The 18,868-nt window shown below is 50.3% G+C and overlaps 10 protein-coding genes across 10 annotated transcripts; 3 read left to right on the forward strand and 7 right to left on the reverse strand.

The window, feature by feature from the left end:
* Window positions 1-31: 31 nt before the first annotated feature.
* Window positions 32-2,350, reverse strand: ASPSYDRAFT_153767 (uncharacterized protein; the record flags this gene model as incomplete). Its single annotated transcript, XM_040842318.1, has 4 exons — window positions 32-1,003; window positions 1,053-2,088; window positions 2,143-2,228; window positions 2,285-2,350. The coding sequence occupies 4 exons, from the start codon at window positions 2,348-2,350 to the stop codon at window positions 32-34; spliced, it is 2,160 nt and encodes a 719-aa protein (XP_040701922.1).
* A 173-nt stretch (window positions 2,351-2,523) lies between these two features.
* ASPSYDRAFT_179310 (Dabb family protein) lies at window positions 2,524-3,207 on the reverse strand. Its single transcript, XM_040843486.1, has 3 exons — window positions 3,110-3,207; window positions 2,821-3,049; window positions 2,524-2,758 (listed from the first exon to the last, which is right to left on the reverse strand). Exons 1-3 carry the CDS (start codon window positions 3,126-3,128, stop codon window positions 2,653-2,655), a joined length of 354 nt encoding a protein of 117 aa, XP_040701923.1. The 5' UTR covers window positions 3,129-3,207; the 3' UTR covers window positions 2,524-2,652.
* Window positions 3,208-3,538: 331 nt separating this feature from the next.
* Window positions 3,539-4,686, reverse strand: ASPSYDRAFT_69254 (uncharacterized protein; the record flags this gene model as incomplete). Its single annotated transcript, XM_040850463.1, has 3 exons — window positions 3,539-3,802; window positions 3,952-4,351; window positions 4,571-4,686. 3 exons carry the CDS (start codon window positions 4,684-4,686, stop codon window positions 3,539-3,541), a joined length of 780 nt encoding a protein of 259 aa, XP_040701924.1.
* A 2,014-nt stretch (window positions 4,687-6,700) lies between these two features.
* Window positions 6,701-8,264, reverse strand: ASPSYDRAFT_58647 (CCR4-NOT core DEDD family RNase subunit POP2; the record flags this gene model as incomplete). Its single annotated transcript, XM_040849571.1, has 2 exons — window positions 6,701-7,684; window positions 7,773-8,264. 2 exons carry the CDS (start codon window positions 8,262-8,264, stop codon window positions 6,701-6,703), a joined length of 1,476 nt encoding a protein of 491 aa, XP_040701925.1.
* A 309-nt stretch (window positions 8,265-8,573) lies between these two features.
* ASPSYDRAFT_46122 (NADH dehydrogenase [ubiquinone] 1 beta subcomplex subunit 3) lies at window positions 8,574-9,326 on the forward strand. The gene is made up of 2 exons (XM_040847161.1): window positions 8,574-8,712; window positions 8,768-9,326. The coding sequence occupies exons 1-2, from the start codon at window positions 8,615-8,617 to the stop codon at window positions 8,922-8,924; spliced, it is 255 nt and encodes an 84-aa protein (XP_040701926.1). The 5' UTR covers window positions 8,574-8,614; the 3' UTR covers window positions 8,925-9,326.
* Window positions 9,035-11,133, reverse strand: ASPSYDRAFT_1028389 (WD40 repeat domain-containing protein). Its single transcript, XM_040839773.1, has one exon. The coding sequence runs from the start codon at window positions 10,956-10,958 to the stop codon at window positions 9,378-9,380; it is 1,581 nt and encodes a 526-aa protein (XP_040701927.1). The 5' UTR covers window positions 10,959-11,133; the 3' UTR covers window positions 9,035-9,377.
* Window positions 11,134-11,309: 176 nt separating this feature from the next.
* Window positions 11,310-13,345, reverse strand: ASPSYDRAFT_90306 (acyl--CoA ligase; the record flags this gene model as incomplete). Its single annotated transcript, XM_040852313.1, has 6 exons — window positions 11,310-11,639; window positions 11,700-12,022; window positions 12,076-12,238; window positions 12,289-12,561; window positions 12,631-13,002; window positions 13,070-13,345. 6 exons carry the CDS (start codon window positions 13,343-13,345, stop codon window positions 11,310-11,312), a joined length of 1,737 nt encoding a protein of 578 aa, XP_040701928.1.
* A 972-nt stretch (window positions 13,346-14,317) lies between these two features.
* ASPSYDRAFT_79335 (uncharacterized protein) lies at window positions 14,318-16,210 on the forward strand (the record flags this gene model as incomplete). Its single annotated transcript, XM_040850991.1, has 4 exons — window positions 14,318-14,400; window positions 14,736-15,379; window positions 15,427-15,755; window positions 15,834-16,210. The coding sequence occupies exons 1-4, from the start codon at window positions 14,338-14,340 to the stop codon at window positions 16,208-16,210; spliced, it is 1,413 nt and encodes a 470-aa protein (XP_040701929.1). The 5' UTR covers window positions 14,318-14,337.
* Window positions 16,211-17,044: 834 nt separating this feature from the next.
* ASPSYDRAFT_153238 (cupin domain-containing protein) lies at window positions 17,045-17,479 on the forward strand (the record flags this gene model as incomplete). Its single annotated transcript, XM_040842259.1, has 1 exon — window positions 17,045-17,479. The coding sequence occupies one exon, from the start codon at window positions 17,045-17,047 to the stop codon at window positions 17,477-17,479; it is 435 nt and encodes a 144-aa protein (XP_040701930.1).
* An 87-nt stretch (window positions 17,480-17,566) lies between these two features.
* Window positions 17,567-18,756, reverse strand: ASPSYDRAFT_153229 (zinc-dependent alcohol dehydrogenase family protein; the record flags this gene model as incomplete). The annotated part of the gene is made up of 3 exons (XM_040842258.1): window positions 17,567-18,036; window positions 18,094-18,543; window positions 18,615-18,756. 3 exons carry the CDS (start codon window positions 18,754-18,756, stop codon window positions 17,567-17,569), a joined length of 1,062 nt encoding a protein of 353 aa, XP_040701931.1.
* Window positions 18,757-18,868: the final 112 nt, after the last annotated feature.

An 18,868-nucleotide genomic window follows, 5' to 3' on the forward strand; every position in this document is an offset into this window, starting at 1 on the left:
TAGATCAAGGTCCACACACAAAAGTAGGATATCATTGCGGACCATTGTTGAATATGTCCCACATAAGACCGTCAATATCAGACATCCCACTCCAACCCGGGAAATCTCCTTGCAGAAAGTCATCAAACAAATTTGAGAATTCGGAAGCGGGGCCCTCAAGCCCCGTCTGTGTATTTCCAATGGGCCATGTCTCTGGTAGGATGGTTGCGGGCCCTTCAGTGGTAGCCTGGTCCTGACTTTTATCGGCCTGATACTGGTGTTGAGACCGTCCAGGTCCTAACCGTTGGTTGTCAGTAACTTGATAATGAAAGTCTGGTTGAGACGGCTGAGTCTTCAAGAGCCGTTGGATTGTCATTGTTGATAGTTCTTTCACGCAGTCCCGGGCTCGAGTAGCCTCTGACCAGTGTTCGCCGATGCTACTGAGAATATTCTGCGAAGTGTTGAATTTTGAGATAAGGTCATCCACAGGAATCCTTGCCGCTGCCCGTGGTAGTTTCCATATGCAGTTCAGCATGACCAATGTGCCGAGAAAGATTGAATGCACTACCAGTCGATTATAAAGAAGATTCCCGGTGGCGTATAACGCACTAAACTTTTGAAGCAGCATGAGAGCATGGTTGAAGCATTCACCAAGAATCTCTTCCGAGGGGTTTGGAATCCCCGGACTCGGCCGCAGCAACAAGATCATCGTCTCGTGGTACTTAGCCTTGCACAGCAGCACTATTTCAGTTTCCTCTCCGCGCGGTTGTTGTGGGATATCTTGGAACCAATTGTCCAAAGATTTCATCATGTCTTGTTGCCAAGTCAAAATGTTTCTGACAGCAGGCAAAGCGTAAGCGGGGGCATTTCGATTTATGCTGTGCATGATGTATTTTATTTCCGAATTCAACTGAGAGAGCTTAAATAAGTGGATGGAGTATGAGATGTGAGACGTCGACTTGTCGTAGGTCTGATAGTCAGGCGAAACCTTGCTAAGATCACGATCTGATATAGGTAGCGGAAACTAGATGACGGTGATTAGTTTATGACATACAAAGTCTCGGAGAACTTACACGTATATCGCATGCCTCGTCTCTAATTCCGATGGGCCGTCCCATCATGGTGCAGACTGTTCGATCGAATGTATACACTACCCAGAATATACGAGTTCTCATTTCCTGATCAAACACCGAAATGTGGAGCGATGACGAGGCTCGAACATCTCGCTGAAGACCTAGGTCAATTACACTCGCAAGACATTGGTAGTTTAGATTCCAAATGTTGATGTTGCATGATGGGTTGTACAATGCATACACCATCAAGAGGAGGAGGCATTGGAGGGAAGCAACTGAGCCGTGATTGCAAACAAAATCGACATGCTTCATCGCTGATGCATAATAACCTTCCACTGGTAGATGTACCTTGCACTGACGTGAAAGGTTCAGAGAGGCAATTGCTAAAACCATATAAACTTGGAAGGTCTCTAGAGGGTTTTGTTCGTGCGAGGCGTACACCCTTTCGGTAGTTTCAATGTGTGCTTGTTCGTGTAAGAACGGGTATAGTAGATGGACCGTCCGAAAATATTTAATCGTGAGTTCTATTGTGCTCTGCTTCTGCGCTGGCATTGCCGCAGGGGTGTTTAGTAACTCGAGAGACAGGTGTGCTGAATCCAAAGGGGCAGAGGTCGATGTTCTGGGCATTCCGCGGCAGCCGGCACTTGTTAGGATGCGTTTCGCGAAGAAATAACCACTGGAAGGGCCGATATATCGGGGGTCTCCTCCGGGAGATAGAGACACGAGACCGATCTCGTGCGCTTGTTGAGGCTCTTCATTGACACCAGATGCCTGCGGTGGTTCTTGCGAGACTCCCTGGTCCTGGGAAACTATGACCCTTGGGGTAATTTCAACTTGAGGTTCCCTTCTTTCCTGGATGTTGTCTGGTAATGCATCGTGGTGAACATTAGCCCGGGTCTCGTCCGGCGTTCCAGGCCGCGGCTCCTCGTCCAGGGTTCCCTGTAGCCCTTCTGGTCGGTTGAGGTCAATGTCGGAGCATCGATCTCTTATAATCGACTCGAGCCATTTTATTCGATTCTCTGTATTCGCAATGTATCTTTCAAAGTCATCAGTATCGCAATCAACTCAAGTGGAGCCCAACAAGACTCACGAGCGATGGACCTCCTGCTTGCCATCATTGATGCAAGAGACTCCGGCCTTCCGACACGAGCCGCAAGACGGTATGTTGCCGTCACACTGCCAGACTGATAAGCTTCTAGTTTCTTTGGCGCTTGTACTTGGATTTGACATACGCGGATTTTCCGTCGCTGGCAGCGCTTGCAGGCGGCCCGATTCCGGGTTCTTCTCGGGGAGTCCATTTGTATTCTTACATGAATCGAAATGGAGCGAATCTGCAATGGAATCCCGACTTGGCAGGTCACTATAGCTTCCTTCGTACTGACAATCAATAATAAAACGATTCTTTGGAGACTTTGCCAGTAGAGGCACTTCTTTGGTAAGTGGAAGAAGATTTGTGGAGAAGAAAAGATCTGGCGGGAGGTCCGCTCGGCAGACGGGATATTCCCGTCTCCTGCGTAACATCGAGTCAAGCCCGGCGGACGGTTTTTATATTCCATAAAATTGTCTAAGATGCAAATTCTCGGGCCATGTCCCAATATTTCTATGCTAGCAAAGGAAATTGGCACATATATTCATCCTCATTATCCACCTCAAAATCAAACCGGACCAGGTCTTCTCTGTAGGGAATAAAGTATGTAGAAGTCACCCTACACCTCAATATTAGCTGAAAGATAAACGATATCATGGGATATCAGTAATAGTCGCTTACCGGTGATGTTCTTCACTCGATTGGTATTCTGCCAAAGCTGTTAGACCCTCATGATAGCTCACAAGAGCAATCTGGAAGCCCTTGCTGCGTTCAATGGGGTCCGTGACGCTGGGGCTCCCGACAATAAGGCGTCCGTTTTTGACGGAGGGGAGGTTTTTCAGTGTTTTGAGTTCTTTAATAAAAGTATTTTTCTGTTCGTCACTAATTCCGGCGCGGAATTTGAAAAGAACTGGATTGTGAATTTAGCGTAAGCTAGATGGTTGATAAATAATTGACGCATTAGACTAACCAATATGGATCAGGGTCATTTTGATGGAGATACAGTGGGATGGTCTTAAAGCTGAAGATGAGACAATGTAGGATAAAAGGACACCAAAGCAAGTGGATGTAGCATCGATATTAAAATTGAACAATCAAGAGATAACCTGGAGTGGCCATCTAATCGCAGGGAAAATATAGCTGAGACGGGGGTTTACCGACGCAACGGACAAGTTCCGAATACCCGTAATCAAGTCCTGCGGATGCAGTCCGTCGACACTCGCAGCCCGGAAATAGCCTAGATGATGGCAATGAATGCATTGATGAGATATGGATACCGAAAATTTAATCCTGATATACCAGGGATAGATGTAGCAATAAGATGACCTTTTTCTTGGCATGTATTCGGGCAAATAATACTGGTAAGGGTTGTTGTTTATTGACCACAGCATAGTCTATCCTACGGGGTTTGTTCATCTTGATCAGTTTCCAGCCGCAGAAAGCTATGCCAGGAAGTCCTCCAATCACCGGGCCAAATGTAGGAAAGAGCGTCTTCGATTCCCTCATCCAGTACGGGAATAATGTTTTCCTCGTCTTCAGCCTCATCCCCTCCGGCCTCCTCATACTCGCCGATATCCCACAGATACGTCTTGATCCGCCGGCGTCGTTGAGCCTCGCCAATCCCAGTTATTTCCAAGGAATCGGGCCCTTGGGAATCCAGTCGCTTGATAAGTAGTGATTTACTGAGGATGGAAAGAACGTAATTTAAGGTCGTGGAAAAAAGGGCTGCCCAAATGGCGTACAGCGCAAATTCATCAGCTTCTCGCCGATCTTGTGAGAGGCGATGGTATCCCAGATGGCTATTGCCAGCACCTCGTCAGTTGCTGTATTCATGAGAATTTGCTCAAACGGAAGCTCTTCATCGACGTCAAGTGCTTGTTGTCGAGGGTCACATTGTAGGTCAATGAAAAGAGTATGGAGAAAAGGAAATTCACCAAGTGCTCTATACGCGTCATATTCATCGGTGCCACCTGTTGATCTCTTTATTTGTAGGTGTAGTTCTGCGATATTTGGGCACAGGCGTGCCAATTCACGAATTCCGTGGCAATCTAGTGGAGGAAACTTATAGCCTCCATCGCCTCTATCCTGGGCACCGAACAAAGTACCGGTTGGCTCTATTATGAGACTCCGCAAAGTTCCTCCATGGTGTATAAGGACTTGGCGGAGCGCATCGAAGCTTCTAAGAACCTGAATTCGAAGATCCTTTAATGGCCTAAATGAAAGGATTGCTTCCACAACACGGCTCTCATCGCGAAAGATATGTAGATCTTCTCAGTTGTCTTGATGTCGCATGACGGAGAGGCGCTCTATGCTATGCAGGATTGGGGCTACTCTTCCTAGGAGAGTCATATCCTCTGTTAAGGGTATCTCCAACGGCCGTAGGCGCGAGAGATCGAAGATGTTCGATATCCCGAGGAGAATGCGTTCACACGATTGGAAACATCCACCGAAAAATACGAGAGACTCAAGGGTCGAAACCGAGGTTTTCCGATCAATATGGTCAAGAATTTGTTCTGTCTCCGGCTCAGGCTTAGCCATGACTTCCATAATGGAAACATTCCAAACCCGGAGATGCTTCAAGTTTGGAACTCGAGCAAGGCTCAAGAAATATTCATCATGCACATAGCTTGGGGGGACCCATGAATTTTCCAGGGATAGTACAGTGTGAAACTTTCAAGTGTCGGGGAGTCAAATATGGAAACTTGGATGTGCTCTCTGTAGCTGATGTACTCGAAACCTGTTGGGGGTCTTGAATCATGTTCGTTGAGGGCCACAAACTGGCATCCCAAAATATTCAATTTGCAAAGGGGATGATAATCTTTAATGCAATTGAAAATACTCTCTGGAAAGGAGCTTTTTAAATGGTAGTTGAATTCGATCAGCTTTTTCATATTTTTCAACATGACCACGAGAGGTGTGACCCAGTTCTGGGCTCTTCCACATCGTCGGATCGTTGGCACCCAGGAGTGTTCAAGGCCAGGTTCTAAGGGTTCAGTCAGATATGGACCAAGAAATGCGTCATCGATAACCTCGAAACGATGGTCGTGGAACTTTAGGGACACATTCTTTGTTGATTGTGAAATACTTTCCGTCAACGTATCATGACATATAATATCCAGCTGTCTCGTGTAATTGAGGTAATGCCGGCCGAGCCCAGCCTTATGCAGCTCCGAAACTGCCACCTCGGGGCCATCTTTCTGTTCAACATCCCAATGTACGATAAGATTTCTGTAAAATATTGGTGCGGCACTCGAGAACAGTGTTCGGCTCGTCTGGCTCAAGGAGGAGAGGTCATGGAAGGATCATGTCGAACCTACTCATAGCTAGCACGGTTTGCATATAGAAGGACGAATGATTATGAATAATTAAAGCTAAGGCCGTCGAAATACATACGAAGAGGCAGATGTGGTGCAAGATCTCATTAGGAAGGTGTTCCAGCTCCATTGCTAAGCTGCTCTGGCGAGAATAACTGCAAAGGCTGGATAAAGTCCTGCTGCACACGCTTTGGCTTGTTGAGCTGGTATATCTTGATGAAGGACAGGAGGGATTGAATAAAGGAAGGAAGAATAAAGCTGCGCATCACATAGGGTGGAATGTGAGAGAATGGAAAGGGAGAGAGAGAGCAATTTTTGTGAGAGAGAAGACAAAAGGTCACAATTCCCTGTGCTGACGATAAGTCAAGAAAAACAATCTCAGTGCTTCAAAGTATAGGTGAAGATATTTTCCCACACATGGACGATCACTGCCCTTCTTCCACCATTCAATCAATGCAGCTGCTGTAAAGAAGAAGTAGTAGCACGGAACCATGTCTCTATTGGGGGACTGTTGTTTGGGAGTTCTGTGTTTAGTTCCACCCAGCACAATAGATTCTAGTGGCACCGAGATATGCAGGGATCGGTTCTGACATAGCTGCAATATTCCGCATGCTGCATTTCAGCCTACCTGCTGAGTTTTAGTTACAGCCTAGGATGTCTATCTGGCCTAATGTTGGGAGGGAATCAACCGCAGGGTACACCTCGTTCGAGGGAGAAGCATGAATTAAGACGGCTATAGCAGAGTTCTACCCATGTGTTACAAAAACAGTGAGAAACGAAAATCGGAAAAATCCGACCCGTCGGGTTTCTACCTACACTTATCTATAAAGGAATAGACAAACGGCACGAAGAGTATAAAGAAGGAAAACAAATCCTCGAAAACGCCCATACAACAGAATCAAATTCCAGCCGGAAAGGAAAGGGACAGAAAAAAGAAATCGGAAAACAACACCATACACCCGACCCCTCGAGCTACAGAACACCCTCCAAAACCAAGTGACGAGAAACCCACAATGAGCGAGTGGGAACCGCCCTCACAGGAATGGCAAAATGCACCAAAGAGCACAATGGGGGTAAATCACGAGAAGACCACATGATATGTACATCCGTCAAGTCGTGTCCATCGATAACAGTCGGAAGGTAGCGAATTGGCAGATAAAGAAGTTGCGTGGAAAACGGAAGATGACAATTATGCGAGAGCTGGCAAAAGGCCTATACATTAGTGAATCGGAGAGGTTTGGAAGACCTCATGACTTCGCCATTTGAAATTGTCCTAGGACTCCGCCTGTAGCTCCAGGTGTCAGCGCACCGGGTGTGTGATGTTGAGGGGTTTGAACGCCAGCATTTGGGGTGCTCGGCGTACCAGCAGCTGAGTATATTGTGGCGCCGTTGAGGTTTGGTGTTTGATGCGGGTTTATATGGTATGTCAACGCTGGCATTTGGCCATTCAAACCCCATATTTGCCCAGAATACTTGGAATCATCGATCTTGCCGTTGAAGACTAGTTGGCGCATTTTCCAGTAGATCTCGCCCGTTACGAGCGAGTCAGAGCCGGCTTGATGTGCGATGCCGACCCGCTTCACTCCAAGCTCGTCTGCAATATCCTGAAGCCCGGATTTTTGGCCGAGATTCGTGAGGATCTGAGCGGCGGCTGGGGTTAATGGAGAGTCGTTGACCGCTTGGTTGCGTCCTGCGTGTTTCATCAAATACTTAATGTCGTATAATGATGGGAAGAAGATGTTAAGGAGCTTATGGAATTCCTCTTCGTTTTCTGGAAGTGCTTGGCAAAGCATGATCTTCATCAAGTATCCAAAGTCATATCCGGAATGGAACGAAACCCAGTGGACGTCATCCAGTAATACCAATCCGGAACTTATCAGCAAAGCTCCAAATTCAAGTGGATCGATACCGTTCTTGTCATGCGTAGAGAAGGCGATACCGGCCTTGGCCAACATTGCTGTTGACTCTTGGGCGTACATGTCTTCCTCCAGCGAGAACCGGAAGTTGAACTGCCATGTGCAAGGCGCTGGTACTAAACTATTGCCTAGGGGTTGTCCGTTCGTATCGGTGGCATCCGGCGGCGGAATCTCACCCTTAGGTGAGAACAGTGTAATCCCGAGTTGTATCATCTTCAACAAGTCGACGTTGCATCTTAAGGTTTGGTAGTGGTAGTCTGCCTTGTTCGTAAATGCTCCAATCGGACGGGCGACGATACCAGGGAACTCAGTGTCCTGTGAAATCATAGTTTCAGTAACTGCCGCCGACATCATGGCAAGATATCATGTATATATAAGTTCGCTTCTATGGCTCAAAACATACCATGCTGATGTAGGGGTATTTCTCGACGAGCTGTCTCAAAACGGCCATCTCCTGTGCAAGATTGTGTTTCCAAACATCGCGTATCCGCGTCTTCACACCACCAGCTTTCCCTTCAAGCGTGAATCGCCCGTCGTGCGCCTGGTGTAATTGCTGTTGTTGCATCTGCGCGCCTCTCGCGAATCCCATTTGAGCTGCGTGGCTAGCGAGTCCTGTTCCTCCACCATCTGCAGCACCTCCGAATCCCGGAACGGACATTCCATTACCAACACCGGCGCCAGATAACGTAAACGGATTAATATTCGTGTTCGGATTCCCCGTAGCGAAGCCTGGATGGCCACCAAGGGAGGGCGGCGGCAGAGCTGTGTTGCTCGACTGAGCGTGTGGCGGGTGATGCTGCGGTTGCTGCTGTTGCTGGAGGTGAGCTTGCTGTGCTAGATGCGAATAAGGCCCAGCTAGACCGGTAGGCCCATATCTGCCGACTGGAGGGGGCATGGTATTCGAATCAGGGTCAACTGCGACTCGAGGGGCTGGTCATGCATCTGAGGATTGGTGGGATCCGATGGAATGAAGACAGAGAAGACGATGGATAATGCCGCCTCCATAGGCTTAATAGGGAAGGCGGAAAGACCTTGTGAGTCTGCTTATGGTTAGTCTGCCAAGAATTGAGTTTCTCCAGGTTCGAACTGGCGACCTCAACATTCACCCGGCGAATTGTGACTGTCTGCACGCTGTTCTTTGCTTCCTTTGTGTCCGGAATACTGTTGGATCTGCTGTCAAATCTCTTTCCGTCGCTATTTATCACCAATTGACTCCCTACCAGTTACGCAATCCCCGTCGACACCATGCCTTCCAACAACCCCACCGGTTTCAACATGAACGAGTTCAAGGCCGCCGCTTCGCCTCGGTCGGTTTACGCTAAGAGGGATCCCTGGGCCCGATAGTACGATATTTCTGTCCATCGTTGTACGGTCTGGATGAACTAACTGGCCCTGCAGTGAGGCCTGGAGATACACTGGCCCCTTCAGCCGAGTGAACCGATTCAAGAACATCTTCCCGGGCTTCGGTATCGCGACCGTTGCGTTCGCCGGCTACTGCGCCTACGAGCACTTCTTCCTGAAAGACGACCACCACCACGGCGAGGGCCACCACTAAGCGTTTCCGATGAAGATGGAAGGCATGATTCGGATAGAATAGGGAGCGCGCTGGGAAGGAAGGATGCCCCGGGTTTTTACCGGCAAGGAATCTGCAATATTTCTTCTGAAGGCAGAAGTCGCTCCTGAGACAATACGCGTGGAGGTTGTGAGATATTATAGAAGGGCTGTCTGACCGGGGATTGCCTGGTTATCTTGCAGGCATGACCCCTAGCTCTACACACGGCGTTTGATTTGTCACTGTATATAGCATTGTTTTTGTGTATCAAAACCACCAATTTCCTTTGTGACACAAGGAAACTTCAATTGTTCTCCAAATTATACCATCCAAGGGGTGGAGTAGCTGGATATATATTTCCAACCAATTCGGATGGCAGTATTATATAATATTTGAGTTGAAGCATCATCATTTGTCTATGTACGAATGAAGCAAACCCATAAATACATAAGTACTCTATTCTTCGAAAACCAATGAAATGCCATCATCACCGGCTGTGACAACCCTCTTGCCATCAAAACCTTGAACAAAGCCCATGACTCCACCGGCCTGCTCTCCGTCTTCGTTCTCTGTAAGGCCCAAGTGGCCCTTCCATTCGTTCAGCAATCCCTGACCAGCTGCGGTGGTTCCACCACGAGCATCCCAGCGCCTGACGATGCCGTCAATGCCAACAGAGGTAAGGAGGTATGATCGGTGTGCTGTAGTACCGGGCGCTAGGGGACTCGGGCGGACTGAAGGGGCAGCCGCTGAACGGCTTTGTAGGAATTCGACCTTGACGACAGCACCCTCGTGGGCCTCCTTGATGTGTCGGCGAACAGCGAACCGATGAGCTGTGTCAAACAGGGCAATTGAGCCATCAACCGAGCCAGCCGCGAGGAGAGTCAATGGAGGCGCGGAGAACGAGAGGGTCTCGACGCCGTCGGACTGCGCCTGGAGCGAAGCGAGAAGCATACCCGCTGTAGCGGCAGATGTCTGTGCAGCCGACCTGCCCTTCGCCTTTGATGATGCACCAGCACCGGCCCCGGGCCCAGCTGAACCACTAGATCCGAGACGGGGAAGACCAACAATCTTGATATGCCCCTCGGCACCTCCCACGGCCGCAAATCCACCACCCGGCGCAATCGCAACGGAATATAGACCACCCTCGACAGCAAATCGTTGATCCTCAGCCGTCATCCCAACAACAGCACTCGTTCCAGCAGAGTATGACACGCCCGCCGCGGCCGCGGCCCCAAACACATCATAAACATAGAAGCTTCCGTCCTCGGAAACCGTCGCAAGCAAGTTCCCATCAGGCGTCCATGCACCAGCCGTACATGAACCCGTATGCTGGAAAAAGCTCTGCACAATCGAAACAGGCTCCGACGCATCCTTATGATTGATCTGCAACACCCACGCACTGCCATCATTCCCACCAAGCGCGACAACGTTCACTTTCTCCTCATCGTTATTGCCCGCAGGACAAACAGCAACCCAGTTAATCTCCTCCACCTCCTGCACCTCACCTACAAACCCCCACGCCGTACCATCCAGATTCTTCGTCGTATCCCTCCAGGCCCTCAGCTTCCCATCCAGGCCTGCCGTAACCACATACTCCCCACGCGGCTCGGTAAACGCAACTGCATTCACACTATCGCTATGCCCATCCATCTTCACCAGAGGCTTCAGCGAATCCCGCTCCTTGCGCGGCTGCGGGTCACTCTCATAGCTCGCCGGCAGCACCGGCCGCTCTGCGTTCGGCGTCGAGTCAAATAAGCACGCGGTGTCGTCGCCAGAGCCCGTCACGACAATGGCGTTGTGAATTGGGTGCTGCGCAATGCAGAAGATCGAATCGGTGTGGGTGTCAAAGTGCGCTGCGGAGTCGTTCTGCAGCTCGATTTCTTCTTGCTCGTAGTTCATCTCCTGGTCGCCCTCCGCGTCGCCCTCGCCGTCTGAGTCCATCGGGTGGTCTTCATCGCGGGTGAAGACTTCTTCTGCTTCGTCGGCGCCGATGAAGGCGTCTTCTTCGTTGGGGTGGTTGGGGTTTGAAGAGGACATTGTAGAGGGGGGAGGGGATTTTTTAGACGTAGAAAAAGTGAGGAAATAGGATATGAAGGTGAAAAGTTGCTTGAAATGCTTCAAATCTTTTTTTCTGAAGCCAAGCTGGGTTACTATGAAGTAACTGGAAATTTTTAGATCACCCCGCTTAGAAATTCATTCTTCCCCGCGCTTCCGTCAAACACTGCAAACAGCAAAAGGCATCATAAAAGACTATTAATCAGCGCAGAGCGCGCATTTCCACAGTGGAAATTCTATGTATAATCTGCATAAATATACATCCGCAAAAACGCATCCAGACCAAATTGAACCGCCAAAAACCAAGTGCCTCGCCCTCCAAATACATGAAACCTATAGTTTGGCGCCAGCCTGTCTGCGCATCGCCGCCTCCTGATCTCTAAGGAGTCGGCGCAGGATCTTCCCACTGGGACTCTTGGGGACAGCGTCGATAAACCGCACACCACCCTTCAACCATTTGTGTCGCGCCTTGTGGTCCTGTACGTATTTGATAATGGACTTGATCGTTTCCTCATCGTTTGAGCCTGCCTCGGGCGATTTCGCCACTATGGCCTTGGGGATTTCACCTGCAGAATCATCGGGGATGGCGATGACTGCGCAGTCGACAACAGCTGGGTGGGTAAGAAGGTGAGCTTCAAGCTCGGCTGGGGCGACTTGGTGACCCTGAGAAAAGAAAAAGATTAGTCAATGGGGTAGATAAGACACTTTTATCTGGCTACAAACCTTAACCTTGATCAATTCCTTGATGCGGTCGACAATGTATACGTGCTCGACGCCCTTGGGGCTCTTCCGGATAATGGCTTCGTCACCGGTGCGCATCCATCCGTCGGTGAATGTCTCCTTCGTGGCCTTCTCATTGTTGAGATAGCCCAAGACGACACTCGGGCTTCGAATCCAAAGCTCACCGGGGGTGTCGTAGGCAGTCACTTCCTCACCATTCGGGGTCACGATACGGGCCTCGGCCCCGGGCACGATCCAACCAGAAGATCCAAAAACAATATCATCAAAATGTGTAGCAGTAGCAACAGTTGCGGTCTCAGTAAGACCTAGCCAATCATGTTAGGATGGACAGAGCGCACTACCGGAGAAAGTCACCTACCATATGCCTGTCGGATTGCGACATCCGGATATGCCTTCTGGAAGTCGAGAGCAGTTTCTTTACCGAGGGGCGCCGCGCCAGTGAAGAGCGACCTCGCGGAGCTAAAGTCGTATTGGCTGCAGAATTCCCGACTCCGAAGCATGTTGATAATGATTGGTGGCACCTACAGCTGGTTAGAGCTGGAACTAATCTTGGAAACCAGGCCTTGCTTACCACAAATAAAGTCGAGATCTTGAAGTTCTGAACAGCCGCCATATAAGTCCCTAGCTCGAACTTTGGAAGGACTATAACCTGATCGCCCCTGAATGGACCGGCATGGCACATGACGACCAATCCGTAGATGTGACTCTGCGGAAGAAGTCCGAGCAAGACATCGGTATAGTAGTTACCATCAGCAGTCTTTTGCTTGTCGCGCCAGGATTTCTCAAAGGCTGCTATCTGCAGAACGTTCGCGATAACATTCCGGTGTGAGATCATCACTCCTTTCTTCAACCATATTGTCAGCCCGATTCGAATATCCGCATCCACCGCGGCGTCGTTGGTTTAAGCACTCACCGGCAACCCCGACGTTCCACTAGAGTAGCACAAAAATGCTGTCCGGCGCGCGGCCTCCCCGGCACGCCAGCTAACCTTCTCCACCTTCGGGAGCGATTTCCCTGCCTCAACAAGCTGCGAAAGCGTTTTGTACTCCGTCGGAATCTTCCCGCTTTCCGGTAGAACATCGATCAAGTAAATGCGCTCCTTGGGGAAGCCCGCCGCAGAGGCCGCTCCCAACGCCGTGGAAAGAAGTGGGGCGCAAGTAAACAAGGCCTTCGGCTTTGCGTCCAAGAGCTGGTGTCGCAGCTCCTCTACGGAGTACGCTGCGTTAGCGGGGGAGACGATGCCGCCTAGTGAGTGTGTCGCCCACGCTAGGGGTAATGTGTCAATCTAACGCAAGGAAAATCCCAAATAAGCTGGCTGTCACAGATTTTGGGAGCAGAGGTCGGCAGCTTACCGTGTTCAAACTGAACACGCAAAGTGTCTTGTCCCATTCAGTGCCGCTATTGGGCTCCCAGCCAAGTAGCTTCGCGAGCGCACGCGAAAGATAATCCACCCGCTCCTTTACTTCAAGCGTGGAGTATGTTTTCCCGGTGAGACCGCATGTAAATGGGTGCCTCGCCTTGGACAAGGGATAGCGGCCATTTCCTTCCGTGAGCATGAACTCGCTGATGGGGATGTTGTCCGGGATTGGAGGCACTGTGCCAGCGACGGCAGCGGGCTTGAAGACCATGGTTGCGACCGGTATGAGTGCAGTCGTTCGCTGGAATGGGCAGAAACTGAAGAAGCAAGGAGAGGAGAGGAGGGGAGAGAGGGATAGTTATAAACCAAAGTTTAGTCAAGCAGTTGCAGAGCAAAGAGCGCTGGAATGGATTCGGCAAAGGAGAGCCAGAATAACCGGGGGACAACGTGCTGCGGGGGAAGCTCCAGCGAACTAGAATCAATCAGGTATGCCGAATTTAGCTTCCCTTCGCCCACTATCTACGTATTGCCCACTCCGCTGACGGTCGTTGTCCGAGGCTGTTCCCTTCCTGTCCAGGGTCCACTGCCCGGTCGGTACCTAGGCACTTCGTACCTCGTCGCTTTCTCCGATCCTGTTCGGCATTCCATCCGTCTCCTCCCCAGACCTTGCCTTCTGCTGCCGTGCCGACTGCCCAGGCCCAAGATCCACATTCCCGCGTGGGCAAAGGAACAACCACTGCGGAGATCAGATCCCCGACACCAGATCTATCATTTACCTATTACGATTTACGGCTTACGAGTTCATAACTATCTGGGGAACTCCCACCGGGCCTTGCGATATAACCCGCCGTTCTTTCCCGGCGAATTATCTCACAGCACCCCCGCGCGTTTACCTCTTAGCCTACTCCGCAGTTGCCCCCGAGCGGCCGAGGCGAACGCTCAGGGCAGAGTTCAGGCTTTATTTCTGTGCGGCGTGAGTGGCCGTCCCGTACACGCCGTACCGTGTTTCGGAGGTGGTGGCGGTAGAATTGACCCGAAAGCAGGCTCGTTTGCCGCTCTCCCGCTCGTATCCGCAAGCCTCCGCGAGCATTGTTGATGAGGCAATGCCGAGAGGCCTGCAAGAGCTCCAACATACGGACCGAACTACAGCGGATTAGGCTTGATGCCCTTTGATTGGGAATCAGAAGCTAATGAGCGCCCCTGAAAAGGTTCTATAAGCTAAGGCCGAAAGTAGCATGAAAAAAGGGGGGGATTGAATGGAGGATGACTGCACGAGGTATCGTCGAGATGGAGCCCAGATTATCCAAGATTTCTGCCGACGGCTTCGTAGATTCCCGAATAGGTAAGCTGAATACCGAACCTTACCATGTTTTATTTTGGCATCTCTAGTGAATCCCAACATCCATGCCAATTCACTCACATGCTCCTTGGTCTGAGAGCTTTATAAAGAAGAACAAACGGCCTTTGTAGCTTATCTTGTTACCTTCATGTCGGTGTTACCATCATGTCGGCAAACAAAGAGGAATTACTATGTATACAAACAGACATCACTGCGCATGCAACCCAGCTCGACTAGGCTTTCAAGACACATCTAGAGTTCTCTCGCAACCTGAAACCACAGCTATTTCAACATCATGCCGTTTAAATACAGGCCAGACCAGTGCAACGCCGCGATTAATGGTGAAGCAATTCCCGACAGCCTAGGTGGCTGCCATCTTCTCTGCGTCATAAGGGGCATCCGGTATCACCATGGATTCGGAACGGAGCTCCGAGGCAGGAAGATTATCAACATGACCCTCAATGCACGCAGTATCATGAGCAACATCATTCCCGACATGACTGCCCATGACGATATGCCCTACTGCATCTGGCACCCCGATGTTGCGACCGCGGAAACATATCGCAAGCTGGCGGCTCAGTACCCCCAGATGCGTTACCAAGTCGGCCGTGCCTGTGCTGTTGCAGGTTATGTGGACTTGTATAAGGAGCTAAACTTGCTTCCAGACGTGCACATTGCTGAAGAAGCGCGCGACAACAGATGCACCGAGATCTATGACTTGATCATGGGCGCTGAAGCAAAATTCGATGTGATGAATGACTACAATCGCACCATCAACATCGAGAACCCACCGAAGTCCTACCGTAATGGAGATACGCAGGTGCGCTCCTTGTTGGAAGTCAAGCGCGCGCATGAGAGGAACTGGCAATTCGCGTACAGCTTTCGGTACTTTGATATCACCGAAGACATGAATATTGATTCGCACACCACATCTGGCGACGAGGCCATTACGGCGGATGTCACACCGTTCCTCTACGCGCCTCTCTCAGTCGACTTGCCCACTGTCAATAAAGACCTCTCATTCTTACAGCAGCATACTATGGCGACATTGATCGGTATGTGCGACTGCGTCGTCCAATGATGATATATCGTGAGAACGTGTGCGTTGTCCGCGGCATATTCCACAACACCATGTTTGCCAAATGGTGGTCGCTGCAAGATCTCACGGACATACCGGCATCTAGTCAAATCGAGGCCGCCATATCTGCGCGCTTCATCATGAACAATGATCTTTCGTATATGCTCGCACACCCAAAAGCGACCCCTTACTGTATCTGGTATCCAAATGTGGCGAGCTGGTCCACATATTTGGAGCTCGCCAAAAGAATCCCAGAAATGGCCGGTACAGTTGCGCGAGCATGCATTGTGGCGAATTTGCCGGCAACCTATCGAGATTTGCCCGACTTCAAGCCCAGCTGAGGAATGCTTGTTGAAGCAAAAGAATGCCCGAATCCTTTTTTTTTGGAGGACTTGAAGCGATGTGCGGTTGAGCACGGCATTGATCCCGATTGTTCCTGGCCTCAAAATGAACCTTGGAGGTGGGACCCCATTGGGTGTACGGTGAGGCAAGTAGTGCTTCAGGGACCACCTCTGTCTCTAGACAACAAGGTCGATGTGCGGCATGTGGTCGCAGACACAGACTACGCCTCTATTTACAATTGGTACCGCTGCTCCATCAGTCAGGTGGAGGCATTTGTGTGTGCTCCAGAGGAGTGGAGGCACAACGGATTACGGGATATTGAGAATCTATACAAGGATGGTACCTTGCTGGATAAATTTCAGCAAATGGGCTTGTAGTGTGGAGGTGTTTATTTCCTGATGATTTGCGTTGCCCATGTTTATGCACCTGCTTTGTCGCCTCTGCTTCGATATGTTCATTCTCCTTGTACCTACTACCCACAAAAACCATCACTGTATCCAATCTCCAGTAGGTGTCGTGTACCGCAACAGGGAGGGATGTCTGTCGGCTCTTTGTTTCGTCACGCCCGGCTCAGACTAGGCCCCAGCCCAGCCCCAACAGGTTTCCCAAGTTTTGTCAACTTGAAAATGCCCACAAAGGAAACTGACTGTGAGCTCAACTGTCAGCAGAGCTAGTTAGGGACGCTGTCTACGTGTTTCAACGGACCGGCCAAAAGAATGTAGGCCTCTCAGACATCAAAGCAAAGATGTTGACCAAAAAGAGCTTGCAATATTCGGTTTGTAGTGAATTTGTCAACCATGATGCCGGTATCTAGTTAGTTAAAATGTGAGCAACCCGGCAGCCATATTATTAATCGTCCCGACTCCGGACAAGAAGTGATGCAGCCGTCGAACTGCGCGTCTGCACTCTGCAGCTTTAATGCAACCTTGGAAGTCACCCGACATGCCTTTTTCTGACCGCAAGCTCAATGAGGGGCATCTCACCCTTATCGTCCATGTTAGATTATCCTTTCCCCCTGTTCATCACGGTATTCCCCATTGAAACCTTGATCTATCAAAAACGCAACCCCAAACATGGATTCAACGCCAAACCCAGGCCAACTATCATCCCTTCCCGGCGTGAATCGCTACGTCACCGGCCACAACGCCTCCGGAAAGGCAATCGTCCAAGTCGAAAACCCCGCAGAATGGTCGCCGTTCGAGAACAATTCGATGGCCTTCACTGTAGCCTACACCACCTCAGAGTTCCCCGCCGACCTCAACAGCGATGCCGACCTGAAAGCGCACGAGCGCGTCGCTGCTTCGGGCAACCTGGGTCTGGTGAAAAAGGGCGGGACCGTGGTGCGCGAAGTCGACTTTGCACCAAACTCTGCACCGCTTATGCATCGGACGCAGAGTCTGGATTATGGAGTTGTTCTTGAAGGGGAGATTGAGATGATTCTTGACTCTGGTGAGACGAGGTTGTTGAAGAGGGGTGATGTTGCTGTGCAGAGGGCGACTATGCATGGCTGGCGCAATCCGCAGGAGAAGGAGTGGACGAGGATGTTGTTTGTGCTGCAGGATTGCAAGCCTTTGGTTGTTGGGGGGCAGGAATTGGGCGAGGACGTTACCCAGGCCAAGGGTGATGGTGTCCTGCATAGTTCTTAGGGCCTAGTCAACATGGCGGTAATTGGTTCAGCATGGAAAAAAAATTGTCATTATTTCATATCTGCAGATAATTGATATATAGAGCCATTATGCAATCTTGATAACAACTTTACCAAAATGCGAGCCGTTGGCCAGGAACTTGAAAGCCTCTGGTGCCTCCTTGAATGGGAAAACCCGGTTCACCACAGGCTTGATACTGTGCTTCTCGTAAAAACCATTCATCTCTTCAAACCGATCCTTGGGACCATTGATGATTCCCTTAAGTGTTACATTGCGACGCAGGGCCAGAAGATTGACGTTTGTCCTGTCTTCAGGCGCGTCCACTTTTCCGGACAGGTATCCAATGCAATCAATCAACCCGCCCCAGGCGATGCAGTCGAAGCTCTTCTTGAGTGTCTGCGCTCCACCTGTTTCCAGGATAATATCTGCTCCATGCTGATCCGTCAAGCGCATCACGTCCTCCTCCCAGTTTGGATTCGTGCGGTAGTTGATGGTGTAATCGGCACCTAGCTTCTTCGCCTTCTCCAGCTTCTCATCCGACGAAGACGTAATAATGACTAAATATTAAAATCAATATCAGCACCAACAAGGAGGAGAAATAAGATGAAACATACCCTTCGCCCCGGCAGCCTTCGCAATCTGCAGCCCCGAAACAGCCACACCCCCAGTTCCCTGAAGGAGCACATACTCCCCCTTCCCACCAGACGCCCCCATCGGTCTCATCCCATTAATCGACATCCAAGCCGTCACCGCCGCAATCGGAAGCGTGCACGCCTCCTCATCAGACAAATAGCTCGGAGCCCTCACAAGCGCATGCTCCGGGAAAGCGCGGTACGTCGCCAGAACACCAGACTGCGGAAGACCCATTCCCGTCGCCATCATCTTCTCAGTTACCTGGCCGGTCTGGTGGTCTGGCAAGAATGTGGAAAGTACGCGGTCGCCCTTCTTCCAGCTTGTGACCCCGTCTCCTACTTCAGTTATCACCCCGCACATGTCTGAGCAGGGGACGAGAGAGGCTTTGTCCTGGCTGACGGATTTGTGGTGGGTATATTCGCCGTTGCATACTATAATACCAAACGCTTTATAAGCACATATATTCCTATTCATTGTTGGAGACCTGTTTCTGGAGGATTACCTTCGAAATCGCGGTAATTTAGCGAGACGGCCCGGATCTCAACGAGGACTTCGCCCTTGCCTGCTGTGGGCTTTGGAGCTTCGCTCAATTGAAGGCTATCCAAGCCTTGGAGGGAAGTGGTCCACTGCTGGATTGAAGACATGATGGGATTGATTATTGCTGATACTTAAGCGGAAAATATTGTGTGAATATGTGTTCAATTGCAAAGCTCTTGTGCCCCTCACTGGCAAGAAAAATATTGAGGGGCATTGAGT

This window comes from Aspergillus sydowii, assembly GCF_001890705.1.
Source record: "Aspergillus sydowii CBS 593.65 unplaced genomic scaffold ASPSYscaffold_6, whole genome shotgun sequence".
NCBI classification, from domain to species: domain Eukaryota; kingdom Fungi; phylum Ascomycota; class Eurotiomycetes; order Eurotiales; family Aspergillaceae; genus Aspergillus; species Aspergillus sydowii.

What these genes read in the sequence shown, in the direction of transcription:
- ASPSYDRAFT_179310 (XM_040843486.1), bottom strand. An exon ending in TCGAGTGAAGAACATCACCG is followed by an intron (nt 2,759 to 2,820) that starts GTAAGCGACTAT and finishes ATTGAGGTGTAG; the next exon opens with GGTGACTTCTACATACTTTA.
- ASPSYDRAFT_46122 (XM_040847161.1), top strand. Translation starts at nt 8,615, where the DNA reads ATGCCTTCCAACAACCCCACCGGTTTCAACATGAACGAGTTCAAGGCC. An exon ending in AGGGATCCCTGGGCCCGATA is followed by an intron (nt 8,713 to 8,767) that starts GTACGATATTTC and finishes CTGGCCCTGCAG; the next exon opens with TGAGGCCTGGAGATACACTG.
- ASPSYDRAFT_1028389 (XM_040839773.1), bottom strand. Translation starts at nt 10,958, where the DNA reads ATGTCCTCTTCAAACCCCAACCACCCCAACGAAGAAGACGCCTTCATC.